General features: G+C 31.3%; 2 protein-coding genes across 2 annotated transcripts in view; one reads left to right on the forward strand and one right to left on the reverse strand.

Annotated features, from left to right (window-relative positions):
- LOC143069242 (uncharacterized) overlaps positions 1–15,082 on the reverse strand; it is a 48,206-nt gene that overhangs the window by 27,168 nt on the left and 5,956 nt on the right. The gene's annotated exons all lie outside the window — the stretch shown is intronic.
- The window catches only part of LOC143069232 (ubiquitin-like modifier-activating enzyme ATG7), a 40,881-nt gene that overhangs the window by 5,252 nt on the left and 20,547 nt on the right, over positions 1–15,082 (forward strand). Inside the window, exons 2-4 of the mRNA XM_076243767.1 lie at positions 794–848; positions 2,001–2,118; positions 9,666–9,743. Coding sequence (XP_076099882.1) covers positions 794–848; positions 2,001–2,118; positions 9,666–9,743 — 251 coding nt within the window. The remainder of the gene's footprint in view (positions 1–793; positions 849–2,000; positions 2,119–9,665; positions 9,744–15,082) is intronic.

The raw sequence follows: 15,082 nt of genomic DNA on the forward strand, positions 1-15,082 counted from the left end.
TGTTTAGGCAGTAAGTTCATGAAGTTTATTTCCTAACTGATGTTAGGCATTACTGATCATTCCTTTTAAATCCTTAAGATCAGATAACAGCTATAATATATCCGTTTTGTATAGAAAAAATATTTGCACATGTAGATGAAAATACACTATTGTTGATGCAAATGATTTAGGAAAGAAGAAGAAGATTGGAAAAGTTTCATTTTTTAACCCCATGAATAAAACTGTGAAAATGTATAGTTCTTTTATGGTCTCAACATGTTAACGAGAACTTCTAACATTTAAAGAATATGCATAAAAAATTATCCCAGTCACCTCATATCTCCAGAAGCTTTGTTTTATGATTAAACAGGATTGACTCAGTTTATCCTATCTAATCTTGTCTTCTTTTTTGAAAGTTTTCATATAGACATAATAATGTAATCTATGTACATGATGATTTAATGTTTTTTACAATGTGATGTGTGTTTTCATCTAAGTAGTTTGTCTATTGTGTGATCTCCGTCATCACTGAGGTTGTGAGATAAAATCCTTCTACTTGTGAGGAATTTTGACTCAGATCTTAACTGATAAGGATGACCAGTTATCCTATAGAAGGTTAATGTTTCCATGCAATTTTCTAGGCCTCTACTAATAAAAACTGGCTGCCATGCATGGTATAGCCAAGATTGCCAAAAGTAATACTATACACCACCAAACAAACAGGCATATATTCAAATGCAGAAACAATGAAAACTGAACATTATGTTATAAGATGTATAGTTATAGATTGTAAGCTATGTTCATTATTTTTCAGGTGATCCAGCTGGGTTACCATGCAGATTGAATGTAGAATATTCAGCATTTGATAAGTAAGCTACAATGTATAAATATACCTTCATGAGCTACTTTTTGAGTAAATTGAGGTTCAAATTTCAGATATTTCCTCAAAATATGGATTTGTGGACGCATTTTTCCTATCGATAGAAATGCATAACTTTTTTGGTTTAAAAGATATACATGATATGTTTTTTTGTTAAATTATTTGTAATTTATGCAGTTATATAAATATTGCATATATTTGTACATTTTATTTTTACAAACAATTCAAATTTTTCAAATGATTATGAATGTAGGAAAAAAACATAATTTTTTGCTGTATATTAATCAAATTTTAAAAAATTGCGCTATTTATGTTTTCATAAAAATTGGTACACATAATCGTGATAATCTTCTTACGTAATCAAACCAAATGTCATTTTAAAAAAGAGGGGTCCATGAACTCGTTTTCAAATTAAATCAGTTTGAATGGTAAAAATCAGCCGAAAACTGCATCTTTTCCTGATAAGTGACTGTTTGACGTTGCGAAAATAACAATTTACGTTATCAACATCATTGCCTCCCCTTTAACTGTATCGTATGCCCTTAAGAGGAACAATAAATGAAGAGTCAATGATATTTGGTTATGCAGTTTTATTTTATGGTGGATCTTATGAAATTTAAAAATGTTACATTTTTCATAACATAACATCTAGGCCACTCATTACAGTTTAACATTTGTTTATAATCATACATGTCATGCATGTAGTTTGCATAAAATTTATGATTATAGTCAGGTCCTGGTTCTCACAAAGACAAGGCCATGAGTCCTCTCGATTGAAATATTTTGAATAAACTGAACACACACACATCATCATTTTATAGCATAAGTTTAAAATATTCTGAATTTAATGTTGTTTCATTGCTCTATATATTAGGTTATGGAGGCTAGATGATAAATTATATATAGCAATAAAATGTCTTATTCTTACTGTTGGACTCACCATGGCCAAAAAAGACAAGTTCCTGGGCTTGCCTTCAAAAATTCTTAGTGAGAACCTTGAGATATAGAGAAGCTGTAAGTGGCAAAATTAATCAAACTGTAAGTCCACTTCTTATGAAAGACATTTAAGTTATTGCCATCTAATGACAGTTTTTAGAGCATCTAGTTTCTCAAAGATGAAATATTTTCTTATATTTTAAAGGGTACCACAAGTTCCATCCAGATGTTTCAGATCACATGGTGTTCTCCGTAATATGAACACAATAGACAAATTTAAAGAATGTGATCACAAAGAATTACTAGAAAATGTTGGAAAAAAGGTTTGTTAAGTTTTTTTCCTCTTTACTTTTAGTTTAGGTATATAGTAGTTCACTTTTAAGAAATCCATAATGTGTTATGGCATGCATTTGTTATTTCTAGCATTGCACTGAATTGCATACTTTTAACTCTAGTCACCTAAATCGTGCTGGTTTTTTTTTACACCAATTAAATAGCATTAAGTTCCATACACTAGAAACTAATGCTGGTCTTCAACTGAAACAGGATATATATGACCAAAGTACCCAATACTAAAGGCTATAAAACAGTAAGAGGAAAAATATTTTGTTATTTCACATAACAGAACAGCATCTAGTATTATGAAATATGTTATAGCGAACCCTATGATAGTTTTCCATAGATTCACCTGCAAGTTACCTGTCGATTTAAACTTTTGTAAGTTCTATTGTCCCATCTAACAAATACAACAGGTATTGTTCTCTGTATAGTTTATTCACCAGGACCTTTAAATTTCTTCTAGGAGAAATATATCACTCATTGATTAATTTACCTGACCAAAAAATTATCTGTTTTTTTTATTGAAATACTTCTATAAACTCACATAAACTGTATGCAATATTGTATTTATTCAATATATCATTAATATATTTTCAATCTGTTCAATATAAAATCTGATTTAATAATAAAAAGTTAATTTTAGACACATTTTTTAGTATTTTCCAATGAATTTGCATGTTTTTTGTTGTTAATTTATAGACTATGTTTATGAAGACCTTAATTTAAAAATAATAATATTCAAATTTTTATTTATCAAACACACAAAAATATTTATTGAATATTTGATCAGAAATCAACTTTTAATTTTTAAATCATTATTAATATTGAACACATTAAAAACAAGTTTTTGGTATTGAATAAATACAACACCACATGCAGTTTTGTGAGTCCTTTCTTAGTATTGGTATAAGTATTTTTTCATCATTGACAGTTCAATTTTTTGTTCAGGTATATTAATCAATGAGTGATATATTTCTCCTAGAAGAAATTTAAAGGTCCTGGTGAATAAACTATACAGAGAACAATACCTGTTGTATTTGTTAGATGGGACAATAGAACTGCCAAAAGTTTAAATCGACAGGTAACTTGCAGGTGAATCTATGGAAAACTATCATAGGGTTCGCTATAATAGATTTTAATGCTACGAAGCAATATTTTTTTGTGTAGGCTTTTTGTGGAGAAGATTGTATGTTCATTTCAATGTCAGTTCAACTTACAGACTTTAGAATTGTTATTTATTGCTTCTCCAATAAGCTTGTGAACTTAATAAAAAATAAGACTTGTCCATTTGGATTTGAACGCGTTTGGTTTAGTACAAACTGTAAAGCCAAATATCTGTTTGTCATATTTTAAACAATATAATAAATTAACATGTAATAATTGCTGATGAACATTAGGCAAAAAAGAGGGGTCCATGAACTCTTTTTCAAGTTAAATCAGTTTGAATGGTAAAAATCAGCCGAAAACTGCATCTTTTCCTGATAAGTCACTGTTTGACGTCGCGAAAAATAAAATTTGATTAATATACAGCAAAAAATTATGTTTTTTTCCTACATTCAATCTGCATTGACAAGGAAGCAAATAGATCCTGATGACAATATTTTTGGTACATATGGTTTTAATAAATCTAAAGGTATCAGGATTTGTTCTCATAATGTTAATAGGATTGAAAGTAAATATGATGAAATCAAACACACACTTATGTTTTCAAAAAACCTACCTAATGTAATGGGCATGTGTAAAACAATTTTAACTAAGAACACCACAGATAATGAATTACAAATACCTGGTTACTTATCTGAAAGAAAAGACAGAACTTCCCAGGGTGGGGGTGGTTTGATTGTTTATTTTTCTGAAAAATTAAATTTTTCAAGACAAAACAACATTGAAATAGGAGGTATTGAAACAATTTGGTTTGAAGTAAAACCAGATTATAAAAAATCATTTTTACTATGTTTTGTGTACAGTCCTCCAAAGTCAACAATAGACTGGATTGATGATTTTGAAAAAGAACTAGGAATGGCAGTGAACATTAACTCAGATATTATATTATTGGGGGATTTTAATATGAATTTTAAAGCACCAAGCAAACCTCCTCAAAAATGGCTGAATGTTTTAGAATCATTCCATCTTCAACAATTGCTACAAGGGTCACAAAGGATACAAGTACATTGATTGATCATATCTATGTCAGTAATCTAGATAAGGTACAGGAATCACATGTCTCTAAAATTGCAATTAGTGACCATTATCCTATTTGTTTAACAAGGAAAGAAGTTAATAAAGACAAAAAGAATTCACACAGTACAATCACATACAGGAATTTCAAAAAATTTGATCAAAATGAATTTCTATTAGACCTACAAAGTACACCTTTTTATAAAATTGAATTTGAACACAATCCTTCTGTTTGTCTCCAATTATTTTATGATATGCTGAACAAAGTTTTAGATAAACATGCTCCTGTTGTTGAAAAGAGAGTTAAAAAGGATAGGCAACCTGATCGGTATAATAGCGAAATTATATATGCTAGGTACATGAGGGATAAATATAATGCACTTGGATTGTGGAGTGAATATAGATTTTGGAGAAATAAAACTAAACAAATAATAGAGAATTCAAAAAAGAACTATTATAAAAACATGTTAAAAGACTCTAATGACTCAAAATCTTTATGGAAATGTCTTCATAGCCTGAACCCAAAGTTTAAAAAATCCCCACATGAGTTAGCTACAGATGAGAACGATACAACAACAAACGATAAAAAATCTATAGCAAATACTTTTAATAACTTTTTTACTTCCTGTGCTGAAGAACTAAGAGAGCAAAGGGACATTACATCTGTTGACAAGGCAGATTTCAATAATCTTAGAACATTCATTAAAAATCAATTAAAAGTTAAACAACAAAAACATGAGAATTTTACCATACTACCAATAAAGATAAATGAGCTATTTGATGAGTTAATTAAACTTGATGTAAATAAATCATCAAGATCTGATAATATTGGACCCCAAATCCTTAAAATAAGTGCCTCATATATTGCCTCTCCTCTCACATATATATTCAACAGAATGATAGATACTGGTATCTATCCTTCATTACTGAAAAATGCTAAGGTAACATCAGTTTACAAAGATGGTGATAGGGTTTTAGCAACAAATTACAGACCAATTTCTGTACTTCCATCTCTATCAAAAGTATTAGAAAGGCATGTCTAAGACTCAAATAACATGTATAAGTACTTGTCTAAATTTAAACTTTTACATCCTACACAATCAGGTTTTAGGCCACATCATTTTTGTCAAACTGCACTTATTGACAAATGGCTGCAAGAAATGAATGATGGTAATCTAAACTTAGCAATACTGTTAGACTTTAAAAAAGCATTTGATCTTGTAGATCACGATATTCTTTGCTTAAAGCTTGCTATTTACGGATTCAGTGAGTCTGCAGTAGGGTTTTTCAGGTCATATCTAAGTAATAGAACACAGCAAGTAAACATTTGCAATGTTAATTCTGATAAAAAAGATGTGAAATTTGGTGTCCCCCAAGGATCTATACTAGGTCCTCTATTATTTGTCTTTTTTATAAATGACCTTCCCCTTTGCATTAAAAATTGTAAAACAGACTTGTATGCTGATGATACTACTCTTCATAAATCCGGGAAAAGTATAGAAAGTTTACATGATGATGTTCAAGAAGATTTATGCAAAGTTGAAGAATGGTGCAAAATGAATAATATGTTCATCAATACCAAAAAAACTAAATGTTTGGTTACTGGAACAAGTCAGAAGTTATCAACCCAATATTTTCAACCAAATTTAGTAATAAATTCAGAAACACTACAAAATTCATCATGTGAGAAATTATTAGGTGTTAAAACTGACAGCACACTTAGCTGGAAAAATCAAATTGATCAAATTTGTGCTAGTATTTCATCAAGAATATATACCTTCTTTCTAAATTAAAGAAATTTTTAGATATTAATGCCAGGAAAGCATATTATAATGGGTATATTCTGCCTCTCATCGATTACTGCTGTATTGTTTGGGGAGAATGTAAAAATGAAGGGATAGTAAGAATATTAAAACTTCAATAAAGAGCAGCAAGATTAATTCTTGATGCAGACCCATTATCCCCATCAGCCCCCTTATTTAAAGAACTTGGATGGATGACAGTAGAAAACAGAATCAAATACCACAAATATTTATTGCTATTTAAATGTATGCGGAAAGAAGCACCACAGTACCTATTTCAAAAGTTTCAACTTCTATCTATCTATCTTCTATCTATCTATCTATCACGCCTTAAGGGGTGTTACTCAAGGTAATTTGATTGTTCCAAAGCCAAAAACTGAACTGTTTAAAAAATCTTTTGCTTATTCTGGATCCGTTTTATGGAACGGACTACCATATGAAATGCGTAAAGTGCAGAACACTTATTCTTTTAAACAAATTATAAAACAATACTTGAGACAGTTCCAATATTCAGTCTGAAATTATTGCAACTATTACTCTTAGAAAGTATGATTTTAATGATTCGTATATTATATCTATTCACTACATGCAATCTGTAACTATTTTATATCTTTTAATCATGGTACATGTACATTGAACTATTATGTCTATACAATTGTGTTTATATGTTGTATGTCTGCGTTTTTCTCTTATTATTATTATTTCAATATTTTTTACTTGTATTGTATACATGTATATGAGGGCCTCAGGGAAGATTAGTAATTGTAACTAACTGTGTTCACCCTCTTTAAATAAAGTATTTATTATTATTATTATTATTATTATTATGTCACCCTGACGGAGGTCGGGTGACATATTGTTATTGTACGATTCTTTTTTTATGGCACCCTCAACGGAGTTGGGGTGACATATTGTTATTGTTCGTTTCTTTTTTTTATGGCACCCTCAACGGAGTTGGGGTGACATATTGTTATTGTTCGTTTCTTTTTTTCTTATTATATTTATTCTTCCACACTTTTTTGTCCATGCTATTTCTCGGAATTGGCTTGAACAATATTGATGAAACTATGCCATAATGTAGTCCACTATATGAAATTGTGCAAACGGGGTATGGCATCATCAAGATGGCTGACGTTGCCATGGAAACGAAACAAATGTGAAAAAATACTGTTTTTAGTTTCGGTGAACTGTATGGTAATGCTTTAACTCAGAATCATCATATTTTAATACAATGTAGGTGCCCACTATATACAGGTGTTGGATGATTTTGGCACTCATTGGAACTACTATGTTGCCATGGAAACTACTCCAAAAAATTCAAAAATCTCAAAATGTTCCAAACTTCATGAAACTTCACAGTAACGATGAGCAACATTGGAAGATGTGGAATTTGGCGTTGGAATTTCCAAAATCGCTGTTGTTACCATGGAAACAATGCAAAAAGGTCAAAACTTTGAATTTTCACAGAACATTCTAGAACATCAATGTTTAATTTATTCTAGAGACATTAAATGGTATATGATTGTGGAGGGAAAAAATTGCAGCGGGGGTTTGACTTTGGAATATTCAAAATGGCCGCCGTAACCGTGGAAACAGCAAAAATACAAAAAACTTCAAAATGCTTCAAATTTATTGAAACTTATAACAAATGTTGCTCAGCTAATGTAGACTTGACTTTTGAGTTTGGAATTTCCAAAATGGCCGCCATTACCATGGCTACCGCTCACCTGGCAATAGGGGAAGGGTGCCATCCGCTATTGCTTGCAATCGCAAATCTAGTCTTATTATTATTATTATTATTATTATTTTTATTCTTCCACACTTTTTTGTCCATTCTATTTCTCGGAATTGGCTTGAACAATATTGACGGAACTATACCATAATGTAGACCACCACATTCTATAGTGCAGTGGGGTATGGCACCATCAAGATGGCTGCCGTTGCCATGGAAACGAAACAAATGTGAAAAAATCCTGTTTTTTGTTTTGGTGAACTGTTTTGATATGCTTAAACTCAGAACCATTATATTTTGATACAATGTAGGTGCCGGCCATATACAGGTGTTGGATGATTTTGGCACTCATTGGAACTACTATGTTGCCATGGAAACTATACCAAAAATTTCAAAAATATCAAAATGCTCCAAACTTCATGAAACTTCACAGTAACGATGAGCAACATTGGAAGATGTGGAATTTGGCGTTGGAATTTCCAAAATATCTGTTGTTACCATGGAAACAATGCAAAAAGGTCAAAAATTTCAAAAAAAATAAAAATGCTGTAAACTGGATGAAACTTTACAGGAATGGTCACTGGCATAAGCAAAGTTGACATTTGAAGTTGGAATTTTCAAAATGGCCGCCGTAACCATGGAAACAGCAAAAATGTCAAAAACTTCAAAATGCTCCAAACTTAATGAAACTTAACAAATATGATAATTTGAATGTGTAGATGCACACTTTGACTTTGGAATTTTCTAGATTGCTGCCGCTCGCCTGGCAATGTGGGAAGGGTGCCATCCGCTATTGCTTGCAATGGCAAATCTAGTTTATTTTTATTATTATTCCACACATTTTGTCCATACTATTTCTTGGAATCGTATGGACCAATTGTAATGGAACTATACCAGAATGTTAATGACCATTGTCAGAAGTGCAGTCGAGGTTGGCACCTTCAGGATGTCTACTGTTACCATGGAAACAGAAAAAGAGTGAAAAAATAAAGTTTTAGTTTTTGGTGAATAATTTAACTATAACAAAACATCTAATCGTCATATTTTTATACAATGTAGCTGTCCTCTATATACATGCTGTGGATGATTTTGAGATTCATTGGAACTACAATGTTGCCATAGGAACTGATCAAAAATATCAAAAATTTGAAAATTCTTTAAAAATATATAAAACTTTTACAGAAATGTTGCCTGGCAAATCTAGATGTGGCATTCAACTTTGGAATTTCCAAAATGGCTGCCGTTACCATGGAAACAAGGCAAAAAACATCAAAATGAGAAAATGTGATGGAACATTCCAGAACATTAGTGTTGTACAGCTATTAAATTTTATATGATTGTAAAATATTATGGGGAGTACAATATGAAGCAGAAGTATGACTTTGGAATTTTCAAAATGGCCGCCGTTGCCATAGAAACAGTAAAAACATCAAAATTTAAAAAATGCTTTAAACTTTCTAAAAATTTGCAAACTGATGCATTGTAAAGTAAATTAGTTAATTTAATGTTAAAATTTCGAAATGGCTGCCGCTTAGTGGCAATTGGTGGACCAGGGTGACATCCGCTATTGCTTGCAATGGCAATTCTAGTTATTATTATTATTATTATTATTATTATTATTATTATTATTATTATTACAAAAATGTATTATTATTATTATTATTATTATTATTATTATTATTATTATTATTATTATTATTATTATTATTATTATTATTATTATTAATTTATTATTATTATTATTATTATTATATAATCAATTAATCAGTCAATCTTTAGAATATATTTCAAGCATAGTTAAGTTGAAATTTACTTGTAGGTCTGGGAAGATATTGTGAGCAAGAAAATAGAAGAAGATCCATCACTTTTATCACGATTTCTGCTATTAACATTTGCAGTAAGTATATTTGAGATTCATCAAGTTAAAAGCTAAAAGATATATCAGCAAATATGCTGAAAATATCTTATAAAATGGAATCTTCTTAACCAATTAGAAAAACAGATTTATTTAATACTGCATGTAGTAGCTCTGTTCTTGTCTTCTAATACTATTTGTATTAATGGTTGGTTATAAGTCTCATTTGTAATCATACAACATCTTCTTATGTACTATTATTGGTCAGAGAGTTCCTGATTGTTCTTGTGAAGAAGCTATTCTCATTATCATATATTTCAACCTAAAACTTTTTTTATTTGATCATCACTGAGGAGTCTTCTTTAATAGTTGAAACATATTTTATTTGCTTAAATATGGAAAAATTATGAGAAATAAAACTTAAGTTAATCAAACTTATATAGTCTTTTGCAGATGCAACTCATGTCTACTGTACACAATTTTAGTCCTGGTATCTATGATGAGTTTATATATGCAATAAATTGGGTTTACAATAGATATCACATCAGTCTTCAGTTAAGGATAAGAATTGATGACTTTTCAAATCAATTTTGAAATAAAATATGTTGACAAGAACTGCTATATACCTGACAAAAACTATTATTAATACTGATTCATATTACTTTTCAATCATATTTTCTTCAGGGCCGTAACTAGGGTTCGAATTCAGGGGAGGCAGGGGTTTGAGGGCCCCCGAATGAGGCCCCTAAAAGAGGGGGTTGGGGCACAGCCCCCGTAGATTTTTTCCTCTCATTAAAATGGCTAAAAAAAAATGGAAAACAACACGTTTAATAAGTTATTGCGTCCGAAGCGCTTTTCTGGATTTACCTTCCTCAGGACCCTTTTTCATTCGATTTCCTTACTTTAAGAAACATCAGTATTGGTTGAACCTGGAAGCAATTTTATGCAAAAACAAGCTGAGATTACTGTTCGAGGTGAGCCAATGCTCCGTCTTGAAGGCCGTACTTTGACCTTTAATTATTAACATTAAATACATTGTGACCGTGGATGTTTTTCTCAATAAAATCTGACCCGTTTTGCTTCGATTTCCTTTCTTTAAGAAACATCAGTATTGCTGGATCCTGGAAGCAATTTTTATGCAAACCATTCTTATTTGTATTTATAAAAATCTTTTTGTTAGAAATCAAACTGGTAAGTTAAAAAACATATAAAGCAAGATCATAGAACGCAAGATATATATTTTTTTTATCGAGGACCTTGAATTTCAATATTTTAGAAAGCTGAACAAACACACGGGTGTCATTCGGTTTATCGAGAGAAATCGGCGTGAAAGAATATCTAACGGCGGTCAAGTATTGAGAGACGATCGTGAAAGTTCTGGTAACGGATCGTGAAAGGCATTTAATGTACATTTTAGTTCAGAATCTTTGAAAAAATCGCTAAATTTTCAAAACGCGGACCAAATCCAAACAAAAAAATATGTCTGTCAAAATGGTATAACTTCCTCAACATAACTGTGAAAGAAGATAAAGAAAATATGAAGTACTTTTTGAAAAAACACAAAAGGCGCAATGCGTGTCTATGAAATTAATTACAAATAAAACGCTTTGTGTACCTATAATGGTCATATTTCAGAATATCATGATACATTTGAAATTTAATCTTTGGTCTATCTGATAGTACAGTAAAATTAAAGTATGTTCTTCCATTAAAAGCGTTAATTTGTTTATGAAAACCTTGAATTTCTTGAATTTCCATCAAACTTGATCGTGAAAGATCAGGCAACGTATTTTTTCGATCGTGAAAGAAAATGCGTGACCAGACTTTATACTAGTAATCAGAAATCAGTATTTCTTTTACCATTTAATAAATCTGCAAGTGGTTGAAGCCTGTAACTATTTTGATAAGGATGAACATTAAAGCTTTTATCTTTTTTTTCTATTCAACACTTAACCTCGAAAGTTAAAAAAAAAACAACTAATAACGTGTCTAAATAAGTGTGAACGATTTTGCTCTTTGAATCGGTCTAGTGCACTTCAAGCACACAAACACTAGTTAGCCAATAATATGGATATGCAACGTTTAAACCAAAATCAAACCAAAAATCATAGCAAAAACAGCACATTTCATGTGTAATATTGGATTGAACGATAACCAACATTTTGTGCAACAGAACTTTTTAAGTTCTTTATAAACAACGCAGATAAGGATTGATTTAACTTTATAGTACATATTATAGAATACCAAAGCGCAAATGCTGTAATGTCTTGATTGCTTTACTTATGATAGTATATTTGTTGAACGTCTATAATATAAAGGGTTTTACTAGAAGTGTCAAATGCGCTTAAGATTATCAATGTTTCATAAAAAGGTCAAGGTCAGATGAACCATGCCATACAGATCTCTACAAATATCCCGTACACCAAATTAATGTGTTCCGATCTTTACAGTGCCTTAGAAACTGACAAATGTAAAAGTTGTGCTTAGCCAATTAATTCGAAACATAAGGTCAAAAGTATATGAACCCTGACCGACAGCCAGACATAGACATCTTTCTATCATTTAATAAATCAAACAAAATTGAAGTCATCATGGTCATATAAGAAACATGAAGACAGACATGTACACCATACACGAAACATATTGTCGCTATTGCATACATGTATATATTCAAAAGGCCAAACAACATAAAACAAACATTGCAGAATGATGTATGATAATGAGTTCAATGTTAGTTGAAACCTTGCACAAGTCGAAAATATACAACTTACAATTCATAACAACAGACAGTTATCCTAAACTTAGCGAATCTTCGATACGGACTTGACCACTAAAATGAATCTTCATCCATGAAATAGTTTTATAAATTGACCATAAACCCACTTATTCATGGTATGGTATCAATATTTCTGACCTGACACTACGTACTTTTTATTGCTTAATTCATTAGAATTTAATATGCAATGTTTCGGGTTCTTTCGGGAATAATCCCAGGTAAACCCTCATCAGAGGTCGACCTTTATATATTTATTTCGTATCTAGTATCATAGATGGATGTGTGTCTGTTTCATAACAGTTTTTTTTTTCAAATTTACTACACGTGCATATAGGTCTACGTTGAAGCTAGTCTTTTTACAGACTAAAGAAACTGACCAAGTAGATCAGCACCTTTGGTTACTTGTTCATATATATAATGAAAAGACTTATTGTCTTTATTCACGTGATCTAATCTATCATAAATCTACACGAGATCTAATAGTTTTAGTTTTATAAATTGACCATAAACCCACTTATTCATGGTATGGTATCAATATTTCTGACCTGACTCTACGTACTTTTATTGCTTAATTCATTAGAATTTAATATGCAATGTTTCGGGTTCTTTCGGGAATAATCCCAGGTAAACCCTCATCAGAGGTCGACCTTTATATATTTATTTCGTATCTAGAGTCTGTAAAAAGACTAGCTACAACGTAGACATATATGCACGTGTAGTTAATAAATTAAAAAAACTGTTATGAAACAGTCACACATCTATCTATGATACTAGATACGAAATAAATATATAAAGGTCGACCTCTGATGAGGGTTTACCTGGGATTATTCCCGAAAAAACCCGAAACATTGCATATTAAATTCTAATGAATTAAGCAATAAAAAATACGTAGTGTCAGGTCAGAAATATTGATACCATACATTACCATGAAAAAGTGGGTTTATGGTCAATTTATAAAACTAGCATCAGATCTTTCACGATCCTTTTCACGATCTTCAAAAATGCGGTACGTGATCTTTCACGATCCAAAAAATCAATTTTGTGTGAATAGTTCTTTTTTAACCAAGTTTCAGATTATATTTATACGAAATAACTATGAGAACCGTTTAATTAATTCAAATACAATGCCCTTATTTTGATAAAGGTAGTTTATCTAGTCGAATTTGTGAAAAAATCGTGTTTGTTTACATTTTTTATGTCATTGAAATGTCGAGAAGCAATTTGCCTTTTGTCGTTTTGTAATAACTGTGTACTTTTGAAACTGGATATTCTGACATACTGATCATAATGTTGAACCATTTTGACAGACAGTTTTATTTTGTCGTAAATGTGTCTGTGTAATTAATTAAATTAGAATATTTACTGACCTTTCATATGTCTTCTCGATTAAATTTCTTTCACGATCCGTTACCAGAACTTTCACGATCGTCTCTCAATACTTGACCGCCGTTAGATATTCTTTCGCGCCCATTTCTCTCGATAAACCGAATGACACCCGTGAAACATGTATATAACTACAACCAGGGAATTTCTATACTAAGTATATAAAGTCCCTGCTACAACGAATGGGAGTGTTTAACTACTAAGGCATTGACCATATTCCCGTAAGATCGGGAAACGTTAAAAAAATGATCCAACTGCTGATTCAGCTGGTGACGAATTTCCAATATTATTAAAGATTCACAATACAAAGGGAACTTCCTATGCTTCATTGAGTCCCTTAATAAATGCGAACAGATATGTTTTATTCTAAATTATCGAGAAGCAAAGTTTAATATGTGTTCTCGTACGAATACTGAATAACAGATGGACGGCCAAACGAACAAAAAAAAAACCCAAACAAATACTGAAACGTTTCACTATCGAACAAAAATCGAAAGTAAAATATATCACGTATCATGATAACACTGTTAAAACTGTAAACTTGTGTTGTTTATACTATAAATTCAAATTCTTCATGGACATATTGTCAATATTTTATTACTTCAAAAAAAAAAATTGGTGTAGAAAATTTAGGGGAGGCAGTTGCCTCCCCTGCCTCATAGGTAGTTACGGCCCTGTTCTTTGCTGTTGGTGCAGTTCAAATCAGTAAAGAATTTGCAGCTTTTTGTATTTTTAGCTCACCTGGCCCGAAGGGCCAAGTGAGCTTTTCCCATCACTTGGCGTCCGTCGTCCGTCGTCGTCGTCGTCGTCGTCCGTCGTCGTTAACTTTTACAAAAATCTTCTCCTCTGAAACTACTGGGCCAAATTAATCCAAACTTGGCCACAATCATCATTGGGGTATCTAGTTTAAAAAATGTGTGGCGTGACCCAGCCAACCAACCAAGATGGCCGCCATGGCTAAAAATAGAACATAGGGGTAAAATGCAGTTTTTAGCTTATAACTCAAAAACCAAAGCATTTAGAGCAAATCCGACGGGGTAAAATTGTTTATCAGGTCAAGATCTTTCTGCCCTCAAATTTTCAGATGAATCCGACAACCCGTTGTTGGGTTGCTGCCCCTGAATTGGTAATTTTAGGGAATTTTTGCTGTTTTTGGTTATTATCTTCAATATTATTATAGATAGAGATAAACTGCAAACAGCAATAATGTTCAGCAAAGTTA

This window comes from Mytilus galloprovincialis, chromosome 1, assembly GCF_965363235.1.
Source record: "Mytilus galloprovincialis chromosome 1, xbMytGall1.hap1.1, whole genome shotgun sequence".
Classification (NCBI taxonomy): domain Eukaryota; kingdom Metazoa; phylum Mollusca; class Bivalvia; order Mytilida; family Mytilidae; genus Mytilus; species Mytilus galloprovincialis.